Source organism: Tursiops truncatus, chromosome 9 (assembly GCF_011762595.2).
Source record: "Tursiops truncatus isolate mTurTru1 chromosome 9, mTurTru1.mat.Y, whole genome shotgun sequence".
NCBI lineage: Eukaryota > Metazoa > Chordata > Mammalia > Artiodactyla > Delphinidae > Tursiops > Tursiops truncatus.
Window position 1 is genome coordinate 35987491 of NC_047042.1, and position 16149 is coordinate 36003639.

Sequence of the window (16149 nt, forward strand, 5' to 3'; positions counted from 1 at the left end):
CAGCTGGTTAACCTGTTGGCTTGAATGTAGGGTAGAATCTCAGACCATTCACAGTTTACCTTGACAATAAGGTAAATTTTTCTATCCCCTTTTAAGTGCAATGAAACACTCGATATTCAAAGGTAGCTGGTCTGGATTTTCTACATGTCAGTTGGTTGAACAAGGAGGAAGGGAAGTGTCTTCCCAGACAATGGAAATTAACATCCTTGAAATAGATACTCATTTAGTCAGAATTCATATCAACCTAATTCTGAAACACAGAGTTCCGTCTGAGTTCTAAATGTTATGGCAAAGTCCCCAAATTAGATTTCAGTACCCTAAAATGTCAACAAATATGTGGTTTAAAATTTTTTGAAGATACAACCTGATGGGGAAATGGAGTTGAGATACATTTTTAGACTTTCCACAAGCATTAGGATATCCAGCTCTGTTGGAAAGAAGGGTGAAACTATAATTCTGAATAGAAGGAAAACAAAAGTTTCATACATAAAGATTAAAAAATAAAGTTATTTGAATATTTTGAGTTCCCTAAGTGGGAAATAAAGCAAACTTCTTGTGCTGAGGAAAGAATACTGTACCAGAGCTCAAGATAGGTGAGATCATTTTATCAAGTAATTGTGAGACTTGCACGGGATAGTATCTGGGCCTTGTTTTTTCTTCAAGCATAAAACGGGGTATGAAATACATCTCAAAGCTCACATCTAACATGGAAGTTAATGGAATCATAGACTCTCTGAAATAGAAGGAAACAGTAGTGAATTATTTTCTCAGCATAAATTCTAAGTGGTGTTTCTGGAGAGAGGAAGATCATTACATTTCAGATCAGCCTATTTCATCTCCAGACATCTTTCAATAATAGAGTCTTCTTTATATTGAGGTAAAATGTGTTAACTTGTAACTTTTATCATTGATCCTGGATTAACTTCTGGACCATAAATGACAAGAATAATCTCTTCCCCCTCACCCTTGCTAGCATATCAGTTACTTGAAGTAGGTCATCACATCAGAGATCACTCTGTTCTAATCTATTAATCCCTGATCCCTATAAATTCTTCTATATATGAGTTTGCGTTCCTTCCTAATTCTGGTTGGTCTTAAATTGTAAGCTGTTTCACGCAGGCCTGTGTACTTTACACAGCAAAACAGAGTTCTGTCCATTGCTCTTCCTGAAAAAGTTTGCTAGAGGTGGAAGAACTGGTAACAGAAACTGATCTCCAGGGGCTGTGGATCCTGTCCAAGATGGTGGCAGTGGGGTTGGAGATGGGGAAAGGAAGCCAGGGCTGGTTCTGCCTCCTGGAGTTTTAAAAGTCTAAGCTCATCAGCACAGGAAAGCTGATGGGGCAGACTTAAATTCTATCCAAGCACATGGTGATATCCTAGAGATCACATACCACGAGAGAAGGGCAGTTCACCTAATAAACGCGATTTTACTTGTCAGTTGGGAGCCAGAGGAGCAGCTGGGATCACGCAAGGAACAGTGTAGCCTGGGCAGGCCTCCCTAGTCTAATACTTAAATTGTAAGACTATCCTGGTGGTTTTCATATCATATCATCAAAGTAGCTTGTTAAAAATAAGATTCTCAGGCCTACAAATTGGATTCAGTGAGCATGGGGTGTCCACAAATCTAATTTTCAATAGCTCTCTCCATAGACAGAGATGCAGATGGCCCATGGACACTCAGTAAAATACACTGTTTCTGGTTCTTTTGACATCAGAGACACCAAATCCTGAGGACCCCACCATAGGTCCCACCATGATGGAGTAAAATAGAGAACTATTCAGCTGGATGCTTTAAGGTCAGCCTAGAATGGCCCCCTGTAGGCCTGGATGGCTAAATGTTTGTTGAATGAATGCTCCTCCCTGCTCCTTCTCTCTAACCACTCCCAAATCCTTGTTTGTTGAAACCATTTTTGTTTTCAGTTTTGAAACTTCTCTCAATCCCTACAACCAGTCTCTCCCTACACGTTCCTGTCAGATCTTCGGTAGAAGTTTTTTTTCTTCCCATTCTGTCTTTTCTTACTGCAAGTTGGCAAATCATTCTTGCTGAGTTCCTAACTATAGTTTGAATCTAAAGTGTCTCAGATTATAAGTACAGAAGCAAAGAATTCCATTGTCCAGTGGGACTGACTACTGTGGTAATAGAGAGGGCCAGATGTGAGGATTCGGTTTGAGCTCCTAGAAGATGGAAGTGGAGGTGTTAACAAAAATGGTAGGAGAATCTCTAGACTCAGGAGGGAAAATGAGGCATTCAGTTTTGTTCAAAGACAATTTAAGGTGCTGGTAGGATATTTAAAAGAAAACTATACTATATTACATATTGTACCAAATACACCATAGGAAATCTGGGCCAGGAACTCAGAAAAGAGGTCTAGGTTACATATTGAGTTATACACAGTGATTCGATTAGGTGAGATTATAAAGAGAGAGAGGTATGGGGGAGGGTAGGAAAAAGGACACACATCGAACCTTAAAAAAAAAAAAAGCCTATCTGTAGCAATATAGAAGGAGAGGGACCACGAGTAATCCAATCAGGAAACTAATTAGAGTACAGTGTTACAGAAGCCAAGGTAAGAAAGTATCAAGGAAAGATTTCTTGACTTAATAGAACATTTGTACATACAAATCGGTAGTAGTTAAATTCACACTGAAGGTTTAAGCAATAAGAGGTCAGTGATGAAGAAAGCAAGTCGTAGCAAGCTGCTCTATTCAGATGTAAAACAATAAAAATGAATGAGTGAATGGATGCATGGAAAAAGAAAAAAGAATCAAGTAGCAGTTTGATTTGTCCTTAGAAGAAAATTGATGATGCTTGCTGGAGAAACCAATACATTCAGTGACTGAAAATGCAAGAAAAAGGAGTTAAGGAAAATCTGAGAGGATAATTGATAGCAACATAAAAGTAAAAAAGGAGGAAACTGAAAATTATATCAGACTTTTTTGAGTCAAGTTGGAGATAACGTCACTGGAGAGACTGAGAAGATGAAGATACCATGGGTGGCTGGCAGTGGGGGTGGGATAGATAATAGAATGATGGGTTAACCGAAGTCTATTTATCTCTTATATAAAAGAAGTCACAAGGTACACAGACAGGGTTTCTTTGGTGGTTCCAAACATGTGGCTCCACGTCATGAGGGACCCTGGCTCATCCTGTTTTCAATTCACCATCCTAGTTTATGGCTTCTATCTTCATGGTTCAAGAGAGCTGCTAGATCTCCATTGATCACACCCATGTGTGCTGGCTAGAAAGGAAAAGCAGAAAAGCAAAAATGGCTCCTTGCAGCTGCATTAGGTCTCTTTCAGCAGCCTTTTTGGGAAGTATCACAAAAGTTTTGCTTTCATGTATTTGGCCAGAACTTTTATCAGCTACACCTATTCACAAAGGAGGCTGGAAGATATAGTTTTGTTCCCTCATTGTGATCAGAGAAATGTCAGGGTTCTCTTACAAAGAAGGAAGGGAAGATGATGGTGTTCGGTAACTGTCAGTTTCTGTCATAGACATGGTGAAACATTTGTGATGAGGCCATTATTCCAGTTTCGTCACTTTTTCTAGCAAAACTGGTTATCAGGAAAAGAAATGTTTTGGCCGGGGCTATGGACTGGAGTGGCAGTTTCCAAGAAGGAAGTGAGCAATTCCAGAGTACAAGCAAACATACTGCTGAAACCCGGATACTGAGGTCCAGGCAGATGGACTGAAAAAGCACAATGGGTACTCATGGGGCTAGAGATCACAAGGAACGCAGAGAGCTAGTTGAATAAAGAAGAAAGGAATGGGAAAGTGGAAGAAAGATGGTGTGATGAGAAGAGGAGATTTCAAGTTGGCAAAAATAAGGCAGTTACAAATGCTCAAAGTATGAGATGTGATTATTCTTGGCTGGAATGGAAAAATAGGTTATTATATTGATGTGTAGTAGTTATGGAAACAAGGCTAGAAGGATCATTGATAAGGATGATATCAGGACTTGAAAGTGGAAAGCAACACTAAACTAGAGACTAAAAACCTAGATATTCATGAGATCAGAAGTAAACAGAATGAGGAGTAGGGTCAATGTAGAGATTCACTTACAACTGAGGAGCGGTTGATTGGAAATCGCAGGGGAATATTAGTAATGGCAGACATTTATTGAGTACTTGCTATGCGACAAACAAGAAACTGTTTTTAATATAAAAATGATTTTTAAATTTACAATTTAGGAATAATTTTAGATTTACATAAAAGTTGTGAAGATACAGACTTTCTTCCCTTCATCCGTCTTCCTCTAAACTTAACCTCTTACATAACTGTGGTACATTGGTAAAGCTAGGAAATGACAGTGGTACAGTACTATTAACTAAACGTGATTCGGCTTTCTTCAGTCGTTCCACTAATGCCTCTTTTCTATTGCAGAATGCAATCCCACATACCCCGTTGTACTTTGTATTTCGTTGTCATGCCTCCTTAGTCTCCTCCGACCTGTGATGTCTCAACATCTGTTTTTCTTGACCTTAACACTTTAAAGAATACTCCCAGGAATCTTGTGGAATGTCTCTCAGTTGGGGTTTCTCTGACATTTTCTGATGAGTAGACTAGGGCTATGTGTGTTTGAGAAAATACCACAGAGCAGAAGTGTGCTGATCATATAGCATCGTATCTGTGAAAACACCACAACATAATTGATGTCAAACTCGATCTCTTGGTTAAAGGGGTGCTTGCCAGATTTCTACAATACAAACATTTTTTCCCCTTTCTCTACTGTATTCAGCAAGAGGCTGAGTTTAGCCCACACTCAAGGGGAGGGGTATTAAGCTCCATCTATTGGAAGGCATAGTTACCTATATTTGTGATTTTCCTGTAAGGAAGGTTTGCCCCCTCGTCCCCATTTATTTATTTCTTCAATCATTTATTCATATCAGGATGGACTCACGGATATTTTATTCTTTGGGTTGTAATCCAATACTATTATTTTTTTGCTCAAATTGTTCGTTTTGGCAACTGGGAACTGTTTTTACATAAATTATTTATTGAATCCCGTGAGGTGCCTATTACTGTTATCCTTATTTTGTAGAAACGGAAACTCAGGCTCAGAGAGTAAGAAACCTTCCCAATGATTCACATCATGTGTGTGTTGAGGCCAGGTGTCTTCAGAGTCTGTGTGCTTAGCTTTGCTGTGCTGCTCTTAGAGGGAAAGGATGCTCGACGCAAGTCAATCAGAGATAAGGTGTCTTTATTTCACCCTTTTTCAGAGGTGAGATCACAGATTTTGAGGGGATTCATCATAAAGGTAGTAGTTGCAGAATGGATGAGCTTCCAAAGGGTCAGTATGTAGAGAAAGAAACACACATGGTGGTCAGAACTAAGCCTGTTGCCAGGTGGGAGGAGAGGACAGTAGCTAACAAAGGCAAATGAGGGAATAAACAGGATGCAGGACAGCTAATGTCATAGAACCTAAGGGAGGAAAAAAGTTCATAGAGGGTGCAGGGCCGTAGAGAATCAGCCTATGGTAAGATGGAAGTTAAGTGAACATCATCAAAGCAGCGTAATGGGAAGAAAACAAGATTTCAGGAGACCAACATTATTTTAGAGAAAGGAGGCAAAGAAGTAATTTAATAAGAAAAGGGATGCAGAATCAAGTAATTTTTCTTGTTCCTGGGATAGAGGATGACCTGTACACAGGGGTGCCCATAGGAGAGAGAAAAGACTCTGGAAGAGGGAGACGGAGTAGCTGAGTGTATGAAAACTGGAAAGGAAGGGTGCTTGTTTCTTTTTTATTGAAGTAGAGTTGATTTACAGTGTTGTGTTAATTTCTGCTGTACAGCAAAGTCATTCAGTTAAATATAAATACACACGTTCTTTTTTACATTCTTATTCATTATGCTTTATCATAGGATACTGAATACAGTTCTCTGTGCTGTATAGTAGGGCCTTGTTGTTTATCCATTCCAAATACATTAGCTTACATCTGCTACCCCAACCTCTGGATGTAGAGAACAGACTTGTGGTTGCCAAGGAGGGGGGGGAGGGATGGAGGGGCAGGTTGTGGTTAGGGAGAGTGTCCATCTTGGAGGCCGGGGAGCTTCTCCTTCTCCCATGTTGGAAGTTGGCCTAAGAGCAGAGGACAGTGGTATTGTGGAGGTAAAAGTACAGACACACTTACGATGTGCTGTGGGGTTTTGATGGTTTCAGTCGTATTAGTGCAACTGGAAGCATGGTCCTCTGCGGACACTGGGATAAAACTTGAGACATTCCCTAGTCTTGTGAATAGCTAACATCCCTGGTCAGTGTTTGACAGGCTTGGTGACAAGGGGGCAAGTTGCAGTCATTCATGCTGATGAAGTCATTTGACTGAAAGTAGGGATCAGAAATATTATCTGGATTTTTCTTGACTCTTTCAGATCAAACGGTTGAAACTGAATATATTGTGCACGTAGGCAAAAGACAGTGTTAGTCTTTCTCAAATATTCAGAATTAAGTATGATGCTAATTGGCTATGTTTTTATCGACTTGTTGAGAAAAATACCTAATGATTAAGAATCAATGTAAAATTAATGTAAAAAATTGTTACTAGAATGAAAACCTTTTCCCAGGAACTTCTTTTCAACTCTAACTGCAGAATTCTTGGTGAGTGTTTAATAGTTATGAATTTAACACCAAAGGCTTAACATGCCATTTATATTTGTTAGAGGTGTAAGTTTGGGCAATACCTTTTCTAATCTAAGCATAGAATAGAACATGGGTTGTTTAAATTTTTGTCATAAATATTCTTAAAATATTGGCTATTAAAATGGAATGTTGGATTTTAATCTGAGATACAAAACAAATACCACTAGACTATACTACTGATAATACAAGGTTTAAAACAACATACATTTCAGAAGCATTTTAACCTATGAAGTTACTTGAAGTGTGTTTTTTTTTTATATTCCTGTCAAGGCCAAAATATCCAGGGGCAGAACTTTATAAGAAGTTTATGAATTATTGACTTAACTTATCCTTAAATATGAATTATTGACTTAACCTATCCTTAAATATTGAAGACTGCTTTCATCTAATATAACACTATACTTTAAGTACTCACTTCCTTTATATGGACCAGAAAGAAGAATTTGCCTTAAAACATATTATTCATACCTGGTGATTATTTTATTACCATATATATTATTGTGTACAATTTTTTGATAATGAAGGATATTTATTACAAATCATATTTTAAACAAAAATGTATTCATGGCATATGTAAGCATTAACATCTTGAAGGAGAGAATACCCATGAAAACATTTACCTCAAATTTAGTAATACTGAAAAACACTAGTTTGAGCATAGCAATGATTGAAAGCTATATAATACATTGGAACACTGGTAAATCTTCAGGTACTGTAGGAACAACCTGGCATAGGAAAAAGATCAAATGAGGCACATCACATCCTCAGAAGTGCACATCATCTAAAAATAAATCCCTCAATACAGCAGTACACAAACCATTCTTCCTTTGTTTGGCACTTAGCAGTACAGACAAAGGTGTATTTGGTTTAATGTGATTTTACTATTCTTAGATAAATTTTAGTTACTTTTATAGATAAAAATATACAATATTGCTTTAAGTTTTTTAAATTTTATAAGTGTATACTTGATTGTCATTATATTCACAATTTAAAAAGCCTATTTTTTCCCCCACTAAACCATTCAGTAACATGTGGAAGAGACTAACAAAAATGGTTTATATGAAGACTTTTAATGAAAGGTTTAAATGTGAAAATGGAATATTAATCTGGATCACTGGTCTAAATCTTTAGTGATACCTCATGCTGGAAACAAATTATGAAATGTTTTAGACAAATTTATTATTTTCAACTCTTAAACTGATTCTACAGGTTCAAAATTTTGTCTGAAAATGCGTAAAACTGATGTAGATATTTTGTCTGAAGTCACTTTTATATACATTAATTTACTAAAAAAATAACAAAAACATGTATTTTAATACTACATTTCAGTGTGGGATTCCATCACGTTTTTATATAATACGTGCAAAATGTGTCTGTGCCTTTCCAGATGTCATATTTAAATAAAAGAAAGGCAGATGGTGGCACTTTTAAGTTACCTGAGGATGGTTAAATTAATAGCCTGATTAATTTGCCTTATTGATAATAGAGGTCATCATATCAGAAACAACCTAATACTTGAAGTTAAGAGAACTGCATGATTGTCTTTTTCTTAATACCAACTTTTGAAAGAAGTTGGATTCATTATTTGCTATCTTAAAAAGACACACTGATAAAATATGTTAAGACCCAAACAAATTATTTACGTGCATATATAAGGTATGCACTATTTTTAAATGAAAGAAAATATTTTACAAATAATTTTGTTCATTATAAACTATACAATGCACCATTCTTTTCACTCATACCAATACTTTGCACCAAACATTGCTATATTCAATCTTAACACTCCTCAAATATGAGAAAAACAGTTTCCACTATACTAAGAAGTGAAATTTATAGTGAACATATTCCAACATCTTAAAGGATCACAGATCTACAACAGTTTTTAAAGAATTTATACATATTGAAATGGGTGCTTTACTTATTAAAGAGCTAAAAGTAAAGCTGCTTCTCTTCATTTTAAGTTAAATGCTGTAGCATTTAACAGCAGATTCTTTACACTGCAACATTCAACTATTAAGGTGGAGATTTTAGTAAAGCTAAATGGTGGTATATCTCTTACTTCTGAAAACTGTTGAAATTTTAGTGCTGCTGTCTTATTTATATGATAATTAAAAAATAATTTGGAAAGACATCTTCCCTTTCAAAATTTTTCAACATAAGGCACACGGCAACATTAAAGTCTAGAAACGACGAGATTAAATAATTAACTTTTCAACCATTTTTTGCCCTTTACCTGAAGAAAGTGGGTGAGTAGCGCAGTTAAAACATGCCTGGATTAATAAAAATGACTGAATTTAAGAAACACTGATAATATTTGTGTGCAGAATGTTATTAATTTTAAAAAGAGAAAGTATATTTTATATAAAACATACTCATACAGTGTTATAGGTAGAAAAAATTGTGAGGCACTTACATTACCAAGGAAGGAGGAGAGCACTGAGATTATCTTTTTATAAAAGCACCGAACCACTCATTTTAACATCTGAGATAAAAGCAGAAGCTACAAATAAAAGAAAATAGTTCATATTTGGTACACTAATAAGAATGTTGTTGAAGTTCAAAACTCGAAGTATTTCATTTTATTCTGACAGAAATAATTCCAACAGAGAAAAAGTTCTTATTTAAAAGTGTCATAATGTCCCCCTGAATAAGTTTTGTATATTCTGTGGTATCTCAGAATACTATAAAGTGTAGATTATTTCACTCCTCTGTGGCAGCATACTTTCTATTTTAATGATGGTAATATATGTAATTAACTCCTCTTATAAAATCATTAAAATTTGGTTTGGAAAAACAGTGAGAACTACATATATCAATGCCTCCACGTGAACTTGCTAACATCCAACAATGACAGTTTTATTACTCCCTAATAATGTTTCACAAACGAATTTAATCAAAAAACCAAGATGAAAAGTGGGCTTGGAATTACAGGAATCCACTGGATGTCAAGTCAGAGAAAGGTCTGGCTTCTGACGGGTGAAGATGGGTGGTAGGCTGAGTGTTATTTATGCTGTTTAATTCAGCTGGATAGGTTTCATTTAAGACGCCTCCGTTCTGAAACTGAAAACAAACAAAAATTGCAATGCAACTTATTAGAACAGATCCTTCGTATAGCTTAAGCCGTTAGATGTATGAACATGTATTTTTAAAATCTTTGTCCTGGCTTCCCTGGTGGCGCAGTGGTTGGGACTCTGCCTGCCGATGCAGGGGACGCGGGTTCGTGCCCCGGTCCAGGAGGATCCCACATGCCGCAGAGCGGCTGGGCCCGTGAGCCATGGCCGCTAAGACTGCGCGTACGGAGGCTGTGCTCCGTGGCGGGAGAGGCCACAACAGTGAGAGCCCAGCGTACCGCAAAAAAAAAAAAAAAAAAAAAAACTTTGTCCTGCACGTTGTTAAACTTCAAATTCCTTTCCTGCTGTTAAATTTTAAATCATTCAGTGAAGACATACTGAACATATATTCTGTATTAGTTGCGTTTACAGCCTTTTGGTTTCTCTCTTACATGGTATGGATGAATAATATCATTGTCTCACTGCAGATTTGGCATTCCATACACTGAGAGAGTACTTGATCAGTGAACTGCCTTTGGTTTGGATAGGAACTGATGGATCAGAGAGTACCAATCGTGAATCACAGTAACTGTACTCTCTGTCATAAGTAAGCTTGTTTTGACCAGATTTTATCTAAAAGTTCTAGGTACCGATGAATTAATTACATTGAAGATCACTACACTGAACTACAGATAACCTAGAACCTTCTCAAAGGAGGTAAGTTTTGATTTGCAAGAGGTTTCTTAACATATTACACCATGGGTATATGATTGCTAGAACCAAGTTTTTTAATTCATAACATGCTTTACTACTAAAATTACTGTCCTAATTATGGAAATAAGTTACCAAAGTAAAATACTTGCTCTTGCTGTGTAACAGTGAACTTAGGCTGATTTCCATAACTGCTACTGAAAAAAAGGAGGGATGACAGAGATACCTAGTTCTGTAGGATTTTTACAGATTAGAGAGCCTTTTGTATTTTAGAATATAGTTAGTGAAAGTAACATTATAATCATACCCTTAATTGCTTTGAATGACATCTACCTTTCTGAAGCCTATGTAACATTAGGTTTCAGTAATCAAAACAGACTGCTTCTAAACTTCGTCGAGTTTTCAAAAGGAATATAGTAAGTGCCCAGAGAATGGTAGGTTTTGCATAAATTACTCATCAGTCATAATACAATGCACATCAGCAATTCTCTAAATATACTGCCTACAGCAGTGCTGTCCACCAGAATATAATGTGAGCCACAGATGGAATTTTAATTTTCTTTAGTTTTTATAACTCCTAGGGGGAATATATAGGTCTAGAATTCTTATCATTCATAAAGAAGTAATACAAAACAGTGGGGGAAGAAAATACTGTAAGGAACTCATGCTAATGCAGGCCCTGTTCAAAATGTAATTTTACATAATTAACTTGTACAGCAAACTGTACAGAAGTTACCTACCCAGGCTTACTTCACAGCAGTGTTGTGAGATAGACTGTAACCAATTGTTAAATAACTGAAGGAAGTCAGGAATGAGGATAAGAAAAACTTTCACAGCCATTTTCTATGAATAAGCTCATATATAATCAGACAAACCTCATATATAATCAGACAAAACCACGTGTATAAAAAGGCCAGAAAAAAACAATTAGTGAAAGAGAGTCAAGTAACATTTATAAACTATTATAATACATAGTCTTATAACCAGGATTCGCTTCAAAACTAAACTTAAATATACGGTAAAATGAACTAAATATTTTCTAATGGAAAAGCATAAATGCAAACATGATGTATTCCTGGGTGGCCGAAGAGAGCAGCAATCATCAGCACGTACTTTTTGTTTTTTTTAAGTTTCCACGATGCTAGAAGGGTTAGAATGACACATTTTAAATGAAGACAAAGCATCCAGCTTGAGTCCCCTGATAGAAAGCCAGCTGAGATACCCTTTTTTTTTTTTTTAAAGAATGCCAGGGGAAAAAACTATTCTACCTTAAAGGATAAAATGAGGATCTGGCAGGTCACAGAGAGCGACTGCCAGAGAACACCAAGGAAGCCAAGTACTGAATTCCAGAGATCATCTAGGACAAAAGCCGTTGAAGGAAGCACAACTATATTGATTTTTAACCCAATTTCAACAGAAATAGAGCCAATATTAAATAATAACTTTAAATAGAGTATAATCGATAAAAACATTGAATCACTATGTTGTACACCTGAAAGTAATTGTAAATCAATTATATGTCAGCAAAAAAATTGAGCTTTGAAGAAAATATCTTTAAAAATTTAAAAGGCCGTATTTTTAAAAATCAAGATTATACTTTTAACTAATTTCACCTGGTTGTCACTTAAGGCCATGTTGCTTTTTTCCTTGATTTCTTTCTCCTTTCAGGTAACTATGATATACTTGTATTACTAACATATTAAAAAAGTACTGGCTTATAAAAAATAGATAAAGTTTAAAATGCTCTCTCACATGAATGCTACAGATAATAGATTAAAATCAGTCACTGACGTAGAAAATTTATAACTTGGTTCGATTTATAATGTACGAAGAATCATCTAAAGGGTTTATTCAGTTGAATAAAACTCTTACCTTGTTTAAAAATGCCTGCGGGCCTGGCATTGTTGGGTTGTACTGCATCTGGGCCACATGGCTGTGCTGAGCTTCCGGCTGGCACTGGTACATTGACACAGCCCCGGCGTAACATGTCTCAGGAGTTACTATGGCTGACTGTGGATTGAGTCCGTGCCTTTGGCTTTGAGGAACTTGTAAACATGTGACAAAGTCTTCTAAATTAGAAGAAGTTGTAGGGTATGGGGCTGGTTCAAAATCCCCGATGGGAAAGTCTAACTGTGTACCCTTAGAATGTGGCGGCAACACAGACTGACCACAGGGAATAAAGTTCTGTGCGTAAGGCATAGTATCAATCTCAGATTTGTAGGGCAACTCTTGACTGGTCCCAGGTACGTCTGAAAAGACATTGTACTGCTGTAAGTCTTGCTGAGGACAATTAAAAGGCACGGATTGGTTCGAGTTCCAGTTTGCGAACATGCCATTAACTTGCATATGCTGCATTTTCTGACACAGCTGTTGCTGCTGCTCCACTGCTCTGTGCTTCTGATGCTGCTGTAGCTGCTCTTGCTGTTCTAACTGGAGGTGCTCCTGTACCATGCAGCTTGGGTTCAGAGCCATGGACTGTTGCTGATGGTAACCTGAACACCCCAAGGCCGACTTATTTAAAGAGTCTTCGACGTAGGTCAGAATTTCATCTGTTAAGTCAATATCTCTGAAGTCTTCTTCACCAGAAAAGTCAGTTCTGAAAAATTCCTCATTCTGTTGCATGTGTTTGATATCTTCAAAATCGATGCCTAGGTGTTTCATAATGCTGTACAAGTCACTGTTTCTATTATCTGGAAAGAGCCCTGCGTGATCTCCAGAGAGGGTTGGGTTCATTTCCTGAGACTGGCCAATCTGCTCGTGTTTCAGGATATTGTCACTTCCCACTGGTGCGACATTGTTTTGCCAATTACTGCACTCATTCTGAGAGTCATTGAAAAAGTTTCTTTCAAAAGGTGTACTACTTGAAGCAGGATAGCGATAAATAGATTCATCTTGTTGCATCATGGCATTCAGGAGGGAACTGGGATTGAGGGAATCCTTACTTAGAGCTGACTTGGTAGCAGAATCTTTTCCACCAGCACCATTTTTAGTCCTTATTGGTAAGGGATCCATTATGGGAGGAAAAGGGTTGGTTACCTCATATAAAACAGCTTCTCCAGTGGTAAACATAAAAGGCAACTTCAGATTTCGTTTTCGTAAATGCTCTGTTCCTTCTTCATCTCTAAAATTGGGCACAAGAAAGTTGGCGTATGTTAAGGAGAGTCGCATCATAAACATTTCAAAATAAGAAATTTTAGAAAAGAAAAAATAATAGCAAGCAAAATACACTGTAGTTGAGTTTCATAGCAGGGAACATGAACTTTGAGAGAAATCTTTCTGATGATAAGTACTTAAAATTGTTTTTCAGACAAATTTAATTTAGAATTTGTCCAAAAATTTAATAATAGTCATTAATTTCACACTCAGGTTCCATCCCTACCTGAAAAATGGATTACAAATGGAATAAAGATCCAAATGTAAAAATGAGGCTCGTGGAAATAAAATATAAAACCCAGAAGCTCTAAAGGAAGATTGACATATGAAAATTAAAAATGTTTGCATGGGGAAGGAATTCATAAATCAAGGCATGGAGAAAATGTCATAGTTATAGGTTCATATGTACTACACAGAGTGTATATATGTAAAATTTAATATCCATATTAGGTAAAGAGCTCCAATGGATTTCATAACCATCCAATGGATCTCATAATCTCTTAATAACTGATAGAACAAGCAAACAAAAATATCAAATGTATAAAAACATCCTTCCATTCTTATAAACAAATTTTCCCATGGGAATTGACAACTGATTTCTAAACTATTTATATAGAAATGTAAAGAGCCAAGAAATTCTGAACAAACGAGATGGCGGGCATACATCAAGATATCAAGGCATATTAGGGTACAGAATAGTTAAGACAATGTGCTTTGGTCTAAAAATAGACAACCAGACCAATGGAACCCCAGATACAATCCCCTGATTGAAATGCAGTGCAGTGGGGAAAAGATGGTCTTTTCAAAAAACCATCTTTCCAATAAATGTTACTAATCAGCTAGATATCCATATAAGGGAAAAGAATAATCTTGATCCTTACCCTCAAAACCACATATAAAAATCATTTCGCCAGACTGGAGAAAACATCTGCAATACAAATATCTGACAAACTACTCACTTCGAGAATATATGAGAAACTTAAAAATCACTGCCTGCTTATTAGCAAACACGCTAAACAAAGCACTATTATGTTTTTATTTTATTTGACAGATGGTGCTGGCTTTTCATCTTTCCTTCATATACCGAGGATAAACCCTTGGAGTTTTCTTTGATTATTCTCTTTCTGTAGCTCTACATACACAGTTGTTCAAGAAAGTCTGTTAACTCTGTTTTCTCAATGTCCTTACCCTATGCCACCTTCTTTCTGTACATATTACCTTTCAATTTTTATTTCCAGTGTAAATTCTCTTAAAGTTTATTTTTAGGTTTTCATGAAGGACAATTTATAAACCAAAGTGTTATTAAAATAAAAAACCAAAACATGAAATGTTCTAGGTCTTTGTACTTACGTTAGAGGTCTCTGAGTTGCAATGATATAATCTGGTCTTCCATTCTTATAAACTAAGCGTGCATTCGACTGCACCCAGGTCCATCGATTGTCTTTCGTAAGAAGCCTGAACACTATCATGCCACTCTCTCCAGTCTTAATCACTGAAACAAAAAAGAATTAAATTATCAAATCCAAAATCAACACAATAATCTCTGTAATATTTCTAGATGTAATTCACATATCACCAAAGATGATAACTATGTTGACGACTTTTAAGCACAGTATATTAAAATGTATCAAAATACTTCTTCAGCATTGCTATTTTTTCCTGTTTCATACTAAATTTATTATTTAAATGGTTCAAGGAAAGATTAAGTCAGACAATTCTCGTAACACATGAAAAGAGAGTATAGAGTTTGGAGGGAAAATTGTTTTCATTTTAAAAAAAAGGGAACATTTCCTACAGCCTAATATTTTACTATACAATTTTAAAGCATAATCTCTATTAACATAAATTTTAGAATTAAAAATGATGCCATTAAAAAAACTCCTGAGCAAAAACGTGGGCAAAACGGTCATTTTCAGAGTAATTAAACTACTTAATTCTTGTGTGGCAGCTAATGAATAGAGAGTGTAACTCAGGCTAATCATAATTGTGTGATACTAAGGAGACGTTTATCCAAATAGTTTCCTTAAACACATTACATTAGTAATAATTTGAAACACGTACTAGAGCGTAAGCTGCTTTCACAGCCAAGCTCATAAGAAACTATAACTTACTCCGGATATGGTACTCAGCACAGTAAAGCATATCAGCAGCATGAATAAACTGATATCCTGATCCTCTCATGCATAGCTCTGCTTCAGTATAGCCTAAAACAATTCTTCCTCTGTTTAAAAGAAAGGCAAAATAAGAATGCAATTAAAATTTAACAAAAATGAAGTAGCCAACATCAGTTCACTAGTTATATGCTAGTTTCTGTACTATGTTGACATTCAGAATTTCACACTAGCAGGTAGAAACACACACAGTTCTGTAACTGCTCTCTTTTGCTTATGGTTGCAAATTTCACTTTTAGACTGTTTTCTTCTCCTGAATAAAGACCATGAAAATTATTGCTAAAGATCAGTCTAACAGAGTAGATTATATAGGTGAAACACAAAATCTCTAATTAAATTCTAGAATACCTATACTACATTTCTATACTACATTTTGAGGGGCAGGGTTTCTCCAACCTGTCTGCATTTGCATTATTAGGAAGGA

At 36.2% G+C, this 16149-nt stretch overlaps 1 protein-coding gene and 1 long non-coding RNA gene across 2 annotated transcripts in view; one reads left to right on the forward strand and one right to left on the reverse strand.

Moving 5' to 3' along the window:
- LOC141279533 (uncharacterized) overlaps nt 1-16149 on the forward strand; it is a 359504-nt gene that overhangs the window by 319563 nt on the left and 23792 nt on the right. Inside the window, exon 4 of the long non-coding RNA XR_012333929.1 lies at nt 10331-10407. This is a non-coding gene — a long non-coding RNA (uncharacterized lncRNA). The remainder of the gene's footprint in view (nt 1-10330; nt 10408-16149) is intronic.
- Nucleotides 5185-16149, reverse strand: part of AHR (aryl hydrocarbon receptor) — a 50779-nt gene continuing 39814 nt past the window's right edge. Inside the window, exons 8-11 of the mRNA XM_019928248.3 lie at nt 15666-15775; nt 14905-15046; nt 12274-13522; nt 5185-9700 (exon numbers count right to left, since the gene is read on the reverse strand). Of these exons, the coding sequence (XP_019783807.1) occupies nt 9566-9700; nt 12274-13522; nt 14905-15046; nt 15666-15775 (1636 nt within the window). The 3' untranslated portion in view covers nt 5185-9565. The remainder of the gene's footprint in view (nt 9701-12273; nt 13523-14904; nt 15047-15665; nt 15776-16149) is intronic.